We start from the raw sequence: 16352 nt of genomic DNA, 5'->3' as shown, positions 1-16352 counted from the left end.
GTTCGAGACCAGCTTGGCCAACATGGCAAAACCCCATCTCTGCTAAAAATACAAAAATTAGCTGGGCATGGTAGTGCAACCTGTAGTCCCAGCTACTCAGGAGGCTAAGGCACAAGAATCACTTGAACCTGGGAGGCAGAGGTTGTGGTGAGCCAAGATTGCGCCACTGCACTCCTACCTGTGTGACAGAGTAAGACTCTGTCTCAAAAAAACTCAAAAACTGTCAAACTAGAATTTTATACCAATGAAAATATATTCCAAAAACAAAGATGAGGCAGGTATAGTGGCTCACATCTGTAATCCCAACACTTTAGGAGGCCAAGGCAGAAGGATCACTTGAGACAAGAAGTTTGAGACTAGCCTGGGCAACATAGCAAGACCCCATCTTTATAAAAATTTTAAAAATTAGCCAGTTGTACTGGCAAGCACCTGTAGTCCCAGCTACTCAGGAGGCTGAGGTGGAAGGATTGCTTGAGCCCAGGAGTTAAAGACTGCAGTAGGCTACCATCATGATACTGTACTCCAACCTGGGTGACAGAGAAGACCCTGACTCGGAGAGAGAGAGAGAGAGAGAGAGAGAGAGAGAGATGAACTAAAGATATTTTTCAGACAACCACAGTACAATTAGAAATCAATAATAAAAAGTTACTTAGAAAATATCTTAAGTTTTTAAAAATTAAACAACATACCTGTGTATTACTCATGGACCAAAGGAAAAACTAAATCACAAGAAAATTAGAAAATGTTTTGACTAATTGAAAATTAAAATGAAAACACAAGTCAAAATTTGTGGAATGTAGCTAAGGTTTTACTTATAAATGAAAAAGGCTTCAAATAAGTGATCTCAGATTTCATTTTAAGAAATCAGAAAAAGAATACCCAAGGTAAGCATAAGAAAGGAAATAATAAAGATCAGAGCAGACAGGTGCAGTGGCTCATGCCTGTAATCCCAGCACTTTGGGAGGCCAAGTAAGGTAGATCAGTTGAAGCCAGGAGTTTAAGATCAACCTGGCCAACATGGCAAAACTCCATCTCTAATAAAAACACCCAAAAAATTAACTGGGCATGGTGGCACAAGCCTATAATCCCAGCTACTCAGGAGGCTGAGGTATGAGACTCATCTGAACACAGGAGATGGAGGCTATGGTGAGCCAAGATCACACCACTGCACTCCAGTCTGGCCAACAGAGTAAGACTCTGTCTCTAAATAAATAAATAAGTAAATAAATAAAATTGTAAAAATCAATGAAATAGAGAATAATTAATGAAACCAAAAGCCGATTCTCTCCATCTTTAAATAAATAAATAAATAAATAGATAAATAAAATTTTAAAAATCAATGAAATAGAGAATAACCAATGAAACCAAAAGCTGATTCTCTGAAAAAATCAACTAAGGCCGGGTGTGGTGGCTCACACTTTAATCCCAGCACTTTGGGAGGCCAAGGCAGGCAGATTGCTTGAGGTCAGGAGTTCAAGACCAGGCTGGCCAACATGGTGAGACCCCATCTCAACTAAAAAATACAAAAATTAGGCTGGGTGCAGCGGCTCACACCTGTAATCCCAGCACTTTGGGAGGCCGAGACAGGCAGATCACAGGGTCAAAAGATTGAGACCATTCTGGACAATATCATAAAACCCCATCTCTACTAAAAAATACAAAAATTAGCTGGGCATGGTAGTACATACCTATAGTCCCAGCTACCCAGCTACTCAGGAGGCTGAGGCAGGAGAATCACTTCAACTCGAGAGGTGGACATTGCAGTGAGCCGAGATGGCGCCACTGCACTCCATCCTGGCAATAGAGCCAGACTCTGTCTCAAAAAAATAAATTAGCCTCATGTGGTGGCAGGTGCCTGTAATCCCAGCTACTCAGGAGGCTGAGGCAGGGAGAATTGCTTGAACTCAGGAATCAGAAGTTGCAGTGAGCCGAGATCACACCATTGCACTCCAGCCTGGGCGACAGAGCAAGACTCTATCTCAAAGAAAAGAAAAGAAAAGATGAAATTGAAATCCCCGTCTAGACTGATCAAAAAAAAAAAAAAAAAAAAAGGAGATAAAAGGCAGAAATGATCGATATCAGGAATGAGAAAGGTGACATCACTATGGATTCTAAAGACATCGAAATGGTAATAGGAGAATATTACAAACAGTTTTATGCCAGTAAATTCAATAACACAGATAAAATGGACTAACTCCTTCAAAAACAAAATTATCAAAGCTCACTTAAGAATAAATAAAGCCAGGGCCGGGCACAGTGGCTCATGCCTGTAATACCAGCACTTTGGGAGGCCAACGCAGGCGGGTCACCTGAAGTTAGGAGTTCGAGACCAACCTAACCAACATGGCAAAACCCTGTCTCTACTAAAAATGCAAAAATGAGTTAGGCACGGTGGCATGTGCCTGCAGTCCCAGCTACTCAGGAGGCTAAAGCAAGAGGATTGTTTGAACCCAGGAGTTGGAGGTTACAGTGAGCTATCATCATGCCACTGCCTGGGTGAGAAAGTGAGACCCTGTCTCTAAAAAATAGCCAGGTGCGGTGGCTCAAGCCTGTAATCCCAGCACTTTGGGAGGCTGAGGCGGGTGGATCACGAGGTCAAGAGATCGAGACCATCCTGGTCAACATGGTGAAACCCCGTCTCTACTAAAAGTGCAAAAAATTAGCTGGGCATGGTGGCATGTGTCTGTAATCCCAGCTACTCCGGAGGCTGAGGCAGGAGAATTGCCTGAACCCAGGAGGCGGAGGTTGCGGTGAGCCGAGATCGCGCCATTGCACTCCAGCCTGGGTAACAAGAGCGAAACTCCGTCTCAAAAATAAATAAATAAATAAATAAATAAATAATAAATAAATAAGTAAATGGCCGGGCGCGGTGGCTCACGCCTGTAATCCCAGCACTTTGGGTGGCCGAGGCGGGTGGATCACAAGGTCAAGAGATCGAGACCATCCTGGTCAACATGGTGAAACCCCGTCTCTACTAAAAATAGAAAAAAAAAAAAAAAATTAGCTGGGCATAGTGGTGCGTGCCTGTAATCCCAGCTACTCAGGAGGCTGAGTCAGGAGAATTGCCTGAACCCAGGAGGCGGAGGTTGCAGTGAGCCGAGATCGTGCCATTGCACTCCAGCCTGGGGTAACAAGAGCGAAACTCTGTCTCAAAAAAAAAAAAAAAAAAATTGTGTTGACAAAGGTGTGGAGAAACCTTTTTAAAACTCAACTATATGGTGTCTATAAGAAACCCACTTTAACTATAAAGACACAGATAGATTAAATGTAGATATGGAGGCCAGGCACAGTGGGTCATGCCTGTAATCCCAGCACTTTGGGAGGCCAAGAATGGTGAATCACCTGAGGTTGGGAGTTCGAGACCAGCCTGACCAATGTGGAGAAACCAGGTCTCTACTAAAAATACAAAATTAGCCAAGCATGTTGGTTCACACCTATAATCCCAGATACTCGAGAGCCTGAGGCAGGAGAATCACTTGAACCCAGGAAGCAGAGGTTGTGGTGAGCTGAGATCACGCCATTGCACTCTGTCTCAAAAAAAAAAAAAGATGGAATCAATAACCTAAATATATAAACGCTAAAGCCATAAAATTCTTAAAAGAAAACATAGGAGCCGGGCGTGGTGGCTCAAGCCTGTAATCCCAGCACTTTGGGAGGCCGAGGCGGGTGGATCACGAGGTCAAGAGATCGAGACCATCCTGGTCAACATGGTGAAACCCCGTCTCTACTAAAAATACAAAAAGTTAGCTGGGCATGGTGGTGCGTGCCTGTAATCCCAGCTACTCAGGAGGCTGAGGCAGGAGAATTGCCTGAACCCAGGAGGTGGAGGTTGCGGTGAGCCGAGATCGCGCCATTGCACTCCAGCCTGGGTAACAAGAGCGAAACTCCATCTCAAAAAAAGAAAAAAGAAAACAGGAGTAAATCTTCATGACCTTGGATAAGCCAATGGATTCTTAGCTATGACATCAAAAGCATGAGCAAGCAAAAAATACACACACACACACACACACACACACACACACACTCACACATAGGAGAGAGAGAGAAATTAGACTTCATCAAAATTGAAATCTTGTGTGCATTGAAGAGCATTATCAAGAAAGTGAAAAGAGCGGCCAAGCGTGGTAGCTCAAGCCTATAATCCCAGCACTTTGGGAGGCCAAGGTGAGTGGAGCACCTGAGGTCAGGAGGTCCAGACCAGCCTGGCCAACATGGCGAAACCCTGCCTCTACTAAAAATATAAAAATTAGCTGGACGTGGTGGAGCATGCCTGTAGTCCCAGCTACTCCAGAGGCTGAGGCAGGAGAATCGCTTGAACCTGGAGACAGAGGTTGCAGTGAGCCAAGGTCATGCCACTGCACTCCAGCCTGGGCAATATGAGATTCCACCTCAAAACAAAAAAGAAAGAAAGTGAAAAGAGCCAGGCATGATGGCTCACACCCATAATCCCAGTGGCTTGGGAGGCTGAGGTAGGAGGACCACTTGAGCCTGGGAGGTCAAGGCTGAAGTGAGCTAGGATCCTACCACTGCGTTCCAGCCTAGGCAAGAGAATATCTTTTCTCAAAAAATAGGCTGAGTACAGTGGCTTATGCCTGGAATCCCAGCACTTTGGGAGGCCGAGGCAGATCACCTGAGGTAAGGAGTTCAAGACCAGACTGACCAACATGGAGAAACCCTGTCTCTGCAAAAAATGCAAAAATTAGCCAGGTGTGGTGGCAGGCACCTGTAATCCCTTCTAATCGGGAGGGTGAGGCAGGAGAATCACTTGAGCCAGGAGGCAGAGGTTGCAGTGAGCTGAGATTGTGCCACTCCAGCCTGGGTAACAGAGCAAGATTGTCTCCAAAAAAAAAAAAGTTTAAAAATAAAAATAATTATAAAATAAAATCAATAATCTAAGCTTGCACATTAGTAAACTAGATAAAGAATAACAATCAATATAAGTTAAGCTTCCACATTGGGAAAATGGTGAAGAGCAATGTAAGTCTAAAGTTAGCAAAAGAGATAAATTACAAACATTAGAGCAGAAATCAGTGCAATTGAAAATGGAGAAACAGTAAGCAAAATCAATAAAAGCAAAACTGGTTATTTGAAAAGATCGATTAAGTTGATAAGCCTTTAGGCTAACCAGGAAAAAAAAAAAAAAGGAGACATAAATTACTAACATAATAAATGAAAGAGGGGCCATCAGTACTGATCCCTTGGACATTAAAAGGATAATAAAGAAATATTTTGAAAAACTCTATCCCCACAAATTTGATAACTTAGATGATTAGATGGATGAATTTTTGAAAAACGTCATCTACCAAAACTCACAGAAGGAGAAATAAATAATCTGAATAGGCCTATATTTGTTAAAGAATTGAATTAATGCCCAGCACGGTGGCTCATGCCTGTAATCCCAGCACTTTGGGAGGCCGAAGCAGGTGGATCACGAGGTCAAGAGATAGAGACCATCCTGGTCAACATGGTGAAACCCTGTCTCTACTGAAAATACAAAAAATTAGCTGGGCATGGTGGCGGGTGCCTGTAATCCCAGCTACACAGGAGGATGAGGCAGGAGAATTGCCTGAACCCACGAGGCGGAGGTTGCGGTTGCACTCCAGCCTGGGTAACAAGAGCAAAACTCTGTCTCAAAAAAAAAAAAAAAAAAAAGAATTGAATTAATAATAACCTTCCAAAACAGAAAGTGCCAGGTTCATTATTTCACTGGTGAGTTCTACCAAATATTTAAGGAATAACTGATACTGATTCTCTAAAGTCTATTCCAGAAAATAGAAACAGAGGAGACACTTTCTTACTCTGTGAGGCCAGCATTACTGTAAAAGCAAAACTAGATAACAAGAAAGGAAAACTACAGATCAGTATGACTCACAAACATAAACGCAAAAATCCTGAACAAATTTTAGCAAATCAAACCCAACAGTATATTAAAAAATGAACCGGCCGGGTGCAGTGGCTCACGCCTGTAATCCCAGCACTTTGGGAGGCCGAGGTGGGTGGACCACAAGGTCAAGAGATCGTGACCATCCTGGCCAACGTGGTGAAACCCTGTCTCTACTAAAAATACAAAAATTAGCTGGGTGCGATGGCACACGCCAGTAGTCCCAGCTACTCAGGAGGCTGAGGCAGGAGAATGGCTCGAACCTGGGAGGGGGAGGTTGCAGTGAGCTGAGATTGTGCCACTGCACTCCAGCCTGGCACCTGGCAACGAAGCGAAACTGTCTAAAAAAAAAAAAAAAAAAAAGAACCACAAGTAGGTTTTATTTCAGGTATGTAAGTTGTCTCAGCCCTTGAAAATCAATTAATGAAATCCATTAATTCCATTAATGGAATTTCTTCTTTCCACAGGCAAAGAAGAAAAGTCATATCATCAGTAAATGCAGTAAAAGCGTAACTGACACCCATTCCTAATCTTAAAAAAAAAAAAAAACCAACAATTTAGCAAACTAGGAATAGAGAACTGCCTCAACTTGATAAAGAACTTCTACAAAAAACCTACTGTTGGGTGTGCTGGCTCACACCTGTAATCCCAGCACTTTGGGAGGCCAAGATGAGAGGAACACTTGAGCCTGGGAGTTCAAGACCAGCCTGGGCAGCATAGCAAGACTTCATTGCTACTAAAAAGTAAAAAATAGCCAGTTGTGGTGGGCACACCCCTGTAGTTCCAGCTACTTGGGAGGCTGAGGCAGGAGGATTACTTGAGGCAGAAGTTGAAGTGAGCCGAAATCACACCATTGCACTTCAGCCTGGGCGACAGAGTAAGACTCTGTCTCAAAAAAAAAAAAAAAAAAAAAAAAATTCTGGGGGATAATCTAGGATAAAATTTAGGTAATTTGTTACCAGCAATTAGCACTATAAATTTCATCTTAAAATAAAAGAAAATTTAGGTAATTTGGGGTTTGACGATGACTTTTTTTTTTTTTTTTTTTTGAGACGGAGTTTCGCTCTTGTTACCCAGGCTGGAGTGCAATGGCGCGATCTCGGCTCACCGCAACCTCTGCCTCCTGGGTTCAGGCAATTCTCCTGTCTCAGCCTCCTGAGTAGCTGGGATTACAGGCATGCACCACCATGCCCAGCTAACTTTTTGTATTTTTAGTAGAGACGGGGTTTCACCATGTTGACCAGGATGGTCTCGATCTCTTGACCTCGTGATCCACCCGCCTCGGTCTCCCAAAGTGCTGGGATTACAGGCTTGAGCCACCGCGCCCGACGACGATGACTTTTTAGATACGCCACTGAAAGCACAATCATGAAAGAAAAAAATGAGTAGTTTGAATTCATTAAAATTCAGAATTTATATCCATGAAAAACTATAAAGAGGCCAGGTGCGGTGGCTCATGCCTATAATTTCAGCACTTTGAGAAGGCAGGCAGATTACCTGAGGTCAGGAGTTCAAGACCAGCCTGGCCAACATGGTGAAACCCTGAGTCTACTAAAAATACAAAACAAAACAAAACAAAACAAAACAAAACCCCAGCCAGGAGTGGTGGTACATTCCTGTAGTCCCAGTTACTCAGGAGACTGAGGAAGGAGAATCACTTGAACCCGGGAGGCAGAGGTTGCAGTGAGTCAAGATCATGCCATTGCACTCCAGCCTGGGTGACAAGACTGAAACTGTCTCAAAAAAAAAAGAAAAAAGAAAAAAAGAAAAGAAAAACTGTAAAGAAAATAAAAACACAAGCAGACTGGGAGAAAATATTTGAAAAACATATATGATAAAAGACTTATATCCCAAATATACAAAAAACTCTTAAAACTCAACAATAAGAAAACAACTCAATTTTAAAATGGGCTAAAGATTTGGAGAGACACCTCACCAAAGAAGATATACAGATACCAAACAAGCATATGAAATAATGCTCAACATTATATGTCATTCATGAATTAGAAATTAAAAGTACAGTGAGATATCATTACGCAATACTGGGATGGCTAAAATCCAAAACACTGACAGCACCAAATGCTGGCAAGGATGTGGAACAACAGCAACTCTTATTCATTGTTGGTGGGAATGCAAAATGGTACAGCTACTTTAGAGGACAGTTTTTTGTTGTTTTTTTTTTTAAAACAAAGCTCAACATAGTCTTACTGTATGACCTAGCAGTCATGCTCCTAAGTATTTACCCTATTTCAAAACATGTCTACACAAAAACCTGGACATGAATGTTTATAGCATCTTTATTCATAATTGCTCCAAACTGTAAGAAACCGAGATGTTCTTCAAAAGGTGAATGGATAAACAAATTGTGGTATATCCAAAGAATTGATTATTATTTCTAAATAAAAAGACATGGCTTCTCAAGCCACACACACACACACACACACACACACACACACACACAGAGAGAGAGAGAGAGAGAGAAAAGACGTGGAAGTTTTGGTTGTAAACTCTGAGGGGAAGAAAAAAAAAGATATAGAGGAAACTTAAATATGTATTGCATATTCTAAGAAACCAATCTGTTTTACCACACTGGTCTTTAAGTTAAAATAAATAAATAAATAGAAGAAGGAAAAAAGCCAATCTGAAAAGGCTACTTACTGTATGATTCCAAGTATATGATACTCTGGTAAAGGCAAAACTATGAAGACAGTAAAAAGATCAATAGTTGCCAGGGAATTAGAGGGAATGGAGAAAGGAATGAACAGGAAAGAAATGAACAGATAGAAAACAGGATATTTTTAGAGTGAAACTATTCTGCCGGGCGCAGTGGCTCACGCCTCTAATCCCAGCACTTTGGGAGGCCCAGGTGGGCAGATCACAAGGTCAAGAGATCGAAACCATCCTGGCCAACATGATGAAACCTTGTCCCTACTAAAAAATACAAAAATTAGCTGGGCGTGGTGGTGTGCACCTATAGTCCCAGCTACTCGGGAGGCTGAGGCAGGAGAATTGCTTGAAGCCAGGAGGTTGTACTGAGCCGAGATTGTGCACTGCACTCCAGCCTTGCACCTGGTGACAAAGCAAGACTCTGTCTCAAAAAAAAAAAAAAAAAAAGAAACTATTCTATGTGACACTGTAATCATGGATTAATAACATACATGTGCCAAAACCCATACAACTGTATAACACAGAGTGAACCCTAATGTAAACTGTGGATTTGAGTTAATATATAAATATTGGTTCATCAAATGTACCATACTAATAATAATGTACAGTCAGCCCTCTATGTCTGTGGGTTCTGCATCCATGTATTCAACAAACCATGGATCAAAAATATTCAGGAAAAAAAATCCTCAAAGTTACAAAAAGCAAAACTTTAATTTGTTGGGCACATGGGTACTATATTGAATTCACGATATGATGTATAGGCATTCTGTTTGATATTATAAGTAATCTAGAGGTGATTTAAAGTATATGGGAAGGTATGGTAGGTTATGAGAGACTTGAGCATCCTCAGATTTTGGTATCCAAGGGTAGTCATGGAATCAATCCCCACAGATGCTGAGGTATTACTATATTTATACTGGTTTATCAAACATACCACACTAATATAAGATGTTAATAATAGGGGATATATGGGAACTCTCTGTACTATCTGATCAATTTCCAGTAAACCTGAAACTGCTCTAAAGACATAGTCTATTAACTTAGAAAATTATTTTTAAAGATAATAGAAGAATAAAGGAAATCTCTTGCATAATCCTAGCACCCAGAAACAACTATTAATAAGACATTGGTATAAACATTCCTGGAGATTTTCTATTCATATATATGCACATACACTGTGTATCTTTTTTTTATTAAAATAGAATAATAGAATATTACAAATTGTTTATAATTCTCACAACAGTCCTAAAGGTTATTATTTCCATTTTGTAAATGAAGTTGTTGAACATTTTTTTTTTTTTTTTTTTTTTGAGACAGAGTCTTGCTGTGTCATCCAGGCTGTAATGCAGTGACTCAATCTTGGCTCACTGCAACCTCCACCTCGCGGATTCAAGTGATTCTCCTGCCTCAGCCTCCTGAGTAGCTGGGACTACAGTCGCACACCACCATGCTTGGCTAATTTTTGTATTTTTAAAATAGAATCAGGGTTTCACCATGTTGGCCAGGCTGGTCTTGAACTCCTGACTTCAAGTGATTCACCCACTTCAGCCTCCCAAAGTGCTGGGATTACAGGCAAGAGCCACCATGCCTGAAGTTATTAGACTCTTAAATGGCTGAACCAGGTTCAGTCCCCAATGTGTTTTACTCCAAAGCCTATAGTCACACCATTTCTCCTCTGACTTTATCAACAGTTACAAAGCAAAACATAAAGCTTATTTTTGTTCTGTCTTTAACATATTTGACCTTTATAAGATATAACAGTCTTTCATACACTACTGTCTTCATCCAGCAACCTTCACTTCATGTGATGTTATATTCCTTAACTCTTTGTGCTTTGTATAGAATCCCTGCCTATTGAATAGGAAGTGGTGGCACAGCTCCTTTTTGCTCCAGGGAGCTGTAGTGAGAAGCAGACAGTGGAACTGGCATTCTTTTTTGGCAGTAATATGGCTTTCTGTCTACTGTATAAGTAGCTCTGAAAATTCAGGTATTCAAGAAAATTATTTCTCGTACCTAAAGATCCTGGGGTTAGAGAGTATTAGGTAGAGACAGATTAAAAGTTGGAGAGAATAGGATTCCTGTGGGGTCTGGGGAAGGAAGGAGCCTCAGATACGTTTAGTAGAGACAGCTTGATAACCCAGAAGGGCCAGTAGCATTCAGAAGCATTCAATGAATTAATAGCAGCCAGTTCAACCAGTACCTGTTGTGATCAGCTGACTGTTTAGGAAAACTTTAAAACAGACCCTGCCCCTTTTCTTTGCACTTATAGGAGACACTTTGAGACTCCAAACAATTCTGGAAGCAATACAGAAGCACATTCATTCTTCCTCCCTTATCTTCAAACTGGCCCAAGATGCATTCAAGATTGCTACTCCCACTGACAGTAGTACTGACAGCACCCTGCTCAACGTTGCCCTGGAACTTGGGTTACAGGTATGGAGGAAGAGTGAGCCATCCCCAATTTAGACTTCTGACCTAGTGACAATTGGCAGAAGATAAGATCTGCGGGAGACTGGGCATAGACCAAGTCTGGTTCCTTTTTTGTGCCCAGAACACAAGTTCTAGACTAGGGAAAAGGCAAGAATTTCATAAATTGGGCTCCACTTTTAGTTAAGGCCAGAAGCAAGATATAGCTTTAGGCTCTGTGGGGTCCCTGTCTTCTCTCTTCCTCCCTATTCCTACAAGTCAAGCAAGGTATGATAATAAGGACTTTCTGCAGATCATCAGAGAAGTTTCCTCTCTGATTGGTGGGAGGGCTGGGAAAGAAATTAAACTTGTACGGCTGGGCGCGGTGGCTCAAGCCTGTAATCCCAGCACTTTGGGAGGCCAAGGCGGGTGGATCACAAGGTCAAGAGATCGAGACCATCCTGGTCAACACGGTGAAACCCCGTCTCTACTAAAAATACAAAAAATTAGCTGGGCATGGTGGCACGTGCCTGTAATCCCAGCTACTCAGGAGGCTGAGGCAGGAGAATTGCCTGAACCCAGGAGGCGGAGGTTGCGGTGAGCCAAGATCGCGCCATTGCACTCTAGCCTGGGTAACAAGAGCGAAACTCTGTCTCAAAAAAAAAAAAGAAAAAGAAATTAAACTTGTACTTTATTGAGGAGAAACCACTGTTTAAAGCACCAGAAAATATTTGTTGCATAAATGAATGGCAAGGGGAAGGAGAGGTCACAACAGTTAGGCAATGCCCACTGGCAAGGCCTCTTTTGTGCCCAGGTGATGCGGATGACCTTATCAACCCTTAATTGGAGACGCAGGGAGATGGTACGATGGTTGGTGACCTGTGCTACAGAAGTGGGTGAGTCTCCCACCTCCCTCTACCCCCAGGGAAAAGGCGTTTCTAGGCCCTACTCTTGGGACAGGACAGTGAATCCTTAGAACTCTCATATTCCTATTCCTGATGGCTTAAGAAAGGATGGGGTTGCTGGTAGAAGATGGCCTCTGTTCACCCAGTCCAAGCCCTGTCCTCACTGCTTGAACCATATCCTGTTCATTCCCCCATCCTCCTTGCCATCATATCCTGATGTCAGCAGCACTTTGACCCTCTCATCAGATACATGTCTATGAGAGTGGATTTTCAGCTGCTACTCAATGGCTCCCTTGGGAGGTAGTGGGCCCAGTGGTTTGGTCCCCATCTCTGTCCATGCTTGTGAGAAACCCCAGACAACTTGGAGGCTCAGGACCCTTTCTAAAGCTCAAAGCCCCAGCACAAGACTCTACCTTAAGAGGCCCCACTTCAGCTAGAACCCCTGGCAGATCTGTAACCCATGCCTCAGGGCAAGCAAACCCCAGACTCTACTGCCCCATCTTTGTGAGGGGCTAAGAGCACCTGCAGAAACCTTCAACCCTCTGACCTGGGGAAGGAAGGGATAGAAAGAGACCCCAAACAGGGTCTGGCCATCTGGGATCCTCCCCTTGCCCTGGTTTGCCTTAAATCATCTCAAGGTTGCTGAGGAGGGAGAACTCATCTCTGCAGGCCAAGTTCAAATCCCAATGGTAATCTGGGCAGACCTGAATCAGGACTCAGATGGCCATGGCTGAGCTCAGGCTCTCCCTGACAGGTGTGCGGGCCCTGGTGAGCATCTTGCAGAGCTGGTACACACTCTTCACCCCTACTGAGGCTACTAGTATTGTAGCTGCCACAGCTGTATCCCACACCACTATCCTGCGCCTCAGTCTTGACTATCCACAGCGGGAGGAACTGGCTAGCTGTGCTCGCACACTGGCCCTGCAATGTGCTATGAAGGATCCACAGAGCTGTGCCCTGTCAGCCCTTACACTCTGTGAGAAAGACCACATTGCCTTTGAGGCAGCCTACCAGATTGCCATTGATGCTGCTGCTGGTGGCATGACCCATTCACAACTGTTCACCATTGCCCGATACATGGAGCTCCGTGGTTATCCGCTACGTGCCTTCAAGCTGGCCTCATTGGCCATGAGCCATCTTAACCTGGCCTACAACCAGGATACTCACCCAGCCATCAATGATGTGCTCTGGGCTTGTGCTCTCAGCCACTCTCTGGGCAAGAATGAGCTGGCAGCTCTCATCCCCCTGGTGGTGAAAAGTGTGCATTGTGCCACAGTGCTTTCAGACATCCTACGACGCTGCACAGTGACTGCACCTGGCCTGGCTGGCATCCCAGGCCGCCGCAGCTCTGGAAAGCTCATGTCCACTGACAAAGCTCCGCTGCGCCAGTTGCTGGATGCCACCATCAATGCCTATATCAACACTACACACTCACGCCTAACACACATCAGCCCTCGCCACTATGGAGAGTTCATTGAGTTTCTAAGCAAGGCTCGGGAGACCTTCCTGCTGCCCCAGGATGGCCACCTGCAGTTTGCCCAGTTCATTGACAACCTCAAACAGATCTACAAAGGCAAGAAAAAGTTGATGCTGCTGGTGCGAGAGCGCTTTGGCTGAGAAAGCAGATAGCTCACTGCCAGAGCAGCCTGGGTTCCCAGGTAGTATCAGGTCAGACCAAGGACACTGAAACATTTGTTCACCCTGAGAGGACTCTGAGCAGCTATGGCTGAGGCCAAAGGACCACAGGGCTAAGGATGGGGAGAGTCCAACTCTAGTTGATATGCCTACCTTGGCAAGCTTCTCGCTACAGCCCACTGTTCATGGATGAGCTGAGCCCTGCAGACCGACCAGAAACCCCACAACATGCCACCTCATGCCCCTATATCCTGCATGTCCTGGGCATTGGCCCTGTCTCCCTTGGCAAACACAGAACACTGTTCCGTCTCAGGGATTGCTTAACCAGAGAAACAGACACATTTATGGTACTGTAAATACTATAGCATATGTGTTGCCAATTATTGTAAAGTTGTAACTATTTATAATTCTGGTTCTGATTTGATGGGCGCTTGAAGTAGCTATGGGTGGGAGGATATGCTTATTTTCTGAGGAGACTCACAACCATTTCTCAGGTTTCCCTTGCAAAGTATATGCTGGTAGCAGTGGAAGAGTGGGGTTGCCAAGGAGAAAAATGGCCAGTTAGAATCAATCCCAAGTCTAGTCTATGCAGAATCCCCTGCCTACAGACAGGGCATTTATAGCCCAGTGATGGGTGAGGGACAGAGGCCAGGACTGGACTTAGACATTGAAGCTCCTGCCTCACACAGCCTCTTCAGGAGCCTGCTGAACACCTGTGAAACAAGTCCAGGGAGAAGATGAAGGTCCAGGAAGCCACTGGGTTCATAATATTCATCTACTCTGGTCATCTTTGAGTTAGAGAGTGTGTGGTTTCATCTGTTATCATGTGTGTGTGTGTATCTGTATGGCTAAGTACCTGTGTACTTATGGCTAAGTACCTGTGTCTGTGCATAGATATATCTGTGCATGCCTGTCTGTATGTGCACATATATATGTGTATCTGTGTCAGTTCTATGGCTGTATTCCTGTGTGAATATGTGCATACTGGACTGTGGGTTTCTGTGTGAGGATATACACATTTTGCACACATGTAAGGATGCATATCTATGTGTAAATGCACTGTTTGTGCATGTTTAGTGTGTATGTCTATATGGGCACACAAGTGCATGTGTATAAATACATTTGTGTCTGTGTGTATGCTTGAACTACACAATAGTTCAACTCTGAAACTTTTATTGTCCCACGCATCCCTGTCTTTATATGTGTAATTGAGTATGTTTCTACATGTAAGGATGTCTGTGTATTCATGCTTAAAGATCTGCCTGAATGTGTCCTTTCTTTTTGCCAGATTTCTCTGCCCTATTCGTCTTAAATCTGTCTCGCCAGCTAAACGTTTGTTCCCCATCTCTGTGCCTCCTCTGTTCATTCTCTCACCAAACAAGCTTCTAAGCACCAGTCTCCCTCTGCCATCAGACTGGCTGCTTTAGCTCCATGGTTCTCTTCTCGCCCCATACTTGCTTTCTTCCCCTGCTTTCTACCTCAAGCTTCCTCTGTCTGCTTTTGTCACAGTCTTATTATTCACTGACTTGAGCCTTGTCCTGGGAAGCAGGGCTGGTCTGCACTTAATCTCTCCCTTCCTAATTTCTAGCCCTAGTGGGCAGCCCTGTCTTAGCCCTGGCAGGCCTCCACAGTGTATCATGTTCCTGCTACCTTCCTGACCACTATGTTCAGCCTGGAATTGTTATAGGAGGTAGCAGAGGCATTCAGAAGAGTCAGTTGGATGCCAGTGTCTTGGTGTTTATTGTTTTATGTCTTAGTTCCCGAGCTGGGGATGGGAGTTGATAGGGAAAGGGTGGTATAGCTAGATTGTGAACTAAGAACTTCATCCACTTTACTTTTTCTTTCTTTTTTTTTTTTTTTTTTTTTTTTTTTGACAAACTGTCACCTTTTTTACTCCAAACTGACCAAGAAGTTGTATTTGCCGTTTGTGGCTACTCAAGTCTTAATAATGTCCAGCCAAGGGCCCCTATGTCTCAGCCCAATGGGTTGGTTAAAAAGAGAGAAGCCACTCTCATTTCTGTATCACAGTTGCCCTTTTTTAGCAAGTGTGTGAACTCACAGTGCTTTTCTATGAATAAATCGTGGATCACATAAAGGATCATTTTTCTAAAAGCAGAAATTGTGTTCTCTCAATAAATGAAACCCATCTCTCCCTTCTGCATTGCCCTGGCTGGGCCAGGGAGCTGGTTCAGCCTACAGCACACTGGGCTCCTAGTGGTCCAAAGGGATACAGAATGATAAAGAATTTGCTATACTAGACTTCTCCAGAGCTTACAGACACCTCAGAGCCTTGTTCTGGGAAGCAGGCCGCACCACGATGGGCAGAAACACCAAGATCTTGAGAAAATTAAAGGGGATGCTCAGAAAAGAATACAAAGCAACCTGAGTGCCAGAGGGTCTTTTGGTTTCAGAGGACTTCTTGCCTTGCTGATGATGGACTTGTCTACAGCTCCAATCCTAAGCAACCTAGCTCTGAGCCTTGATGTCCTCCCTATCTTTTGGTGTGAAAGCTGAGGTTCCCTCAGCTTCTCCCTGCTCACCTAGACTCCATCTTCTTTCCCATCCCTCTCTGAAGTGTTCTAACTCCTTCTGTGCTCTTCGTTGATGTATTCTTCCCTTCTTCCTCAGACATAAAGCCCTATCAATTTGGCCTTTATATGCTGTAAGGACCCCACCCATTTTTCTGCAAATGTCACAACTTGAACTGCTAGGAAGCTCTACCCTACATCATGTAGTTCTGGGACTTAGGTATCTGAGCGTAAGATGGGAGTGAGGACCCTTAAGTGCTATAGTACATAGTCATTGATACCTAACCCCCATGACTTGTGAAGAGGATAGAGAGTTCCCAGGGAAGGAAC

General features: G+C 43.6%; 1 protein-coding gene across 1 annotated transcript in view; it reads left to right on the top strand.

Moving 5' to 3' along the window:
- Positions 1-15606, top strand: part of ZSWIM5 (zinc finger SWIM-type containing 5) — a 160228-nt gene extending 144622 nt beyond the window's left edge. The window contains exons 12-14 of the mRNA XM_010347585.3: positions 10818-10981; positions 11769-11850; positions 12614-15606. Of these exons, the coding sequence (XP_010345887.3) occupies positions 10818-10981; positions 11769-11850; positions 12614-13476 (1109 nt within the window). The 3' untranslated portion in view covers positions 13477-15606. The remainder of the gene's footprint in view (positions 1-10817; positions 10982-11768; positions 11851-12613) is intronic.
- Positions 15607-16352: the final 746 nt, after the last annotated feature.

Source organism: Saimiri boliviensis, chromosome 11 (genome assembly GCF_048565385.1).
Source record: "Saimiri boliviensis isolate mSaiBol1 chromosome 11, mSaiBol1.pri, whole genome shotgun sequence".
Classification (NCBI taxonomy): domain Eukaryota; kingdom Metazoa; phylum Chordata; class Mammalia; order Primates; family Cebidae; genus Saimiri; species Saimiri boliviensis.
Note: the sequence above shows the minus strand (reverse complement) of the source record. Positions and strands in the feature narration are given on the sequence as shown.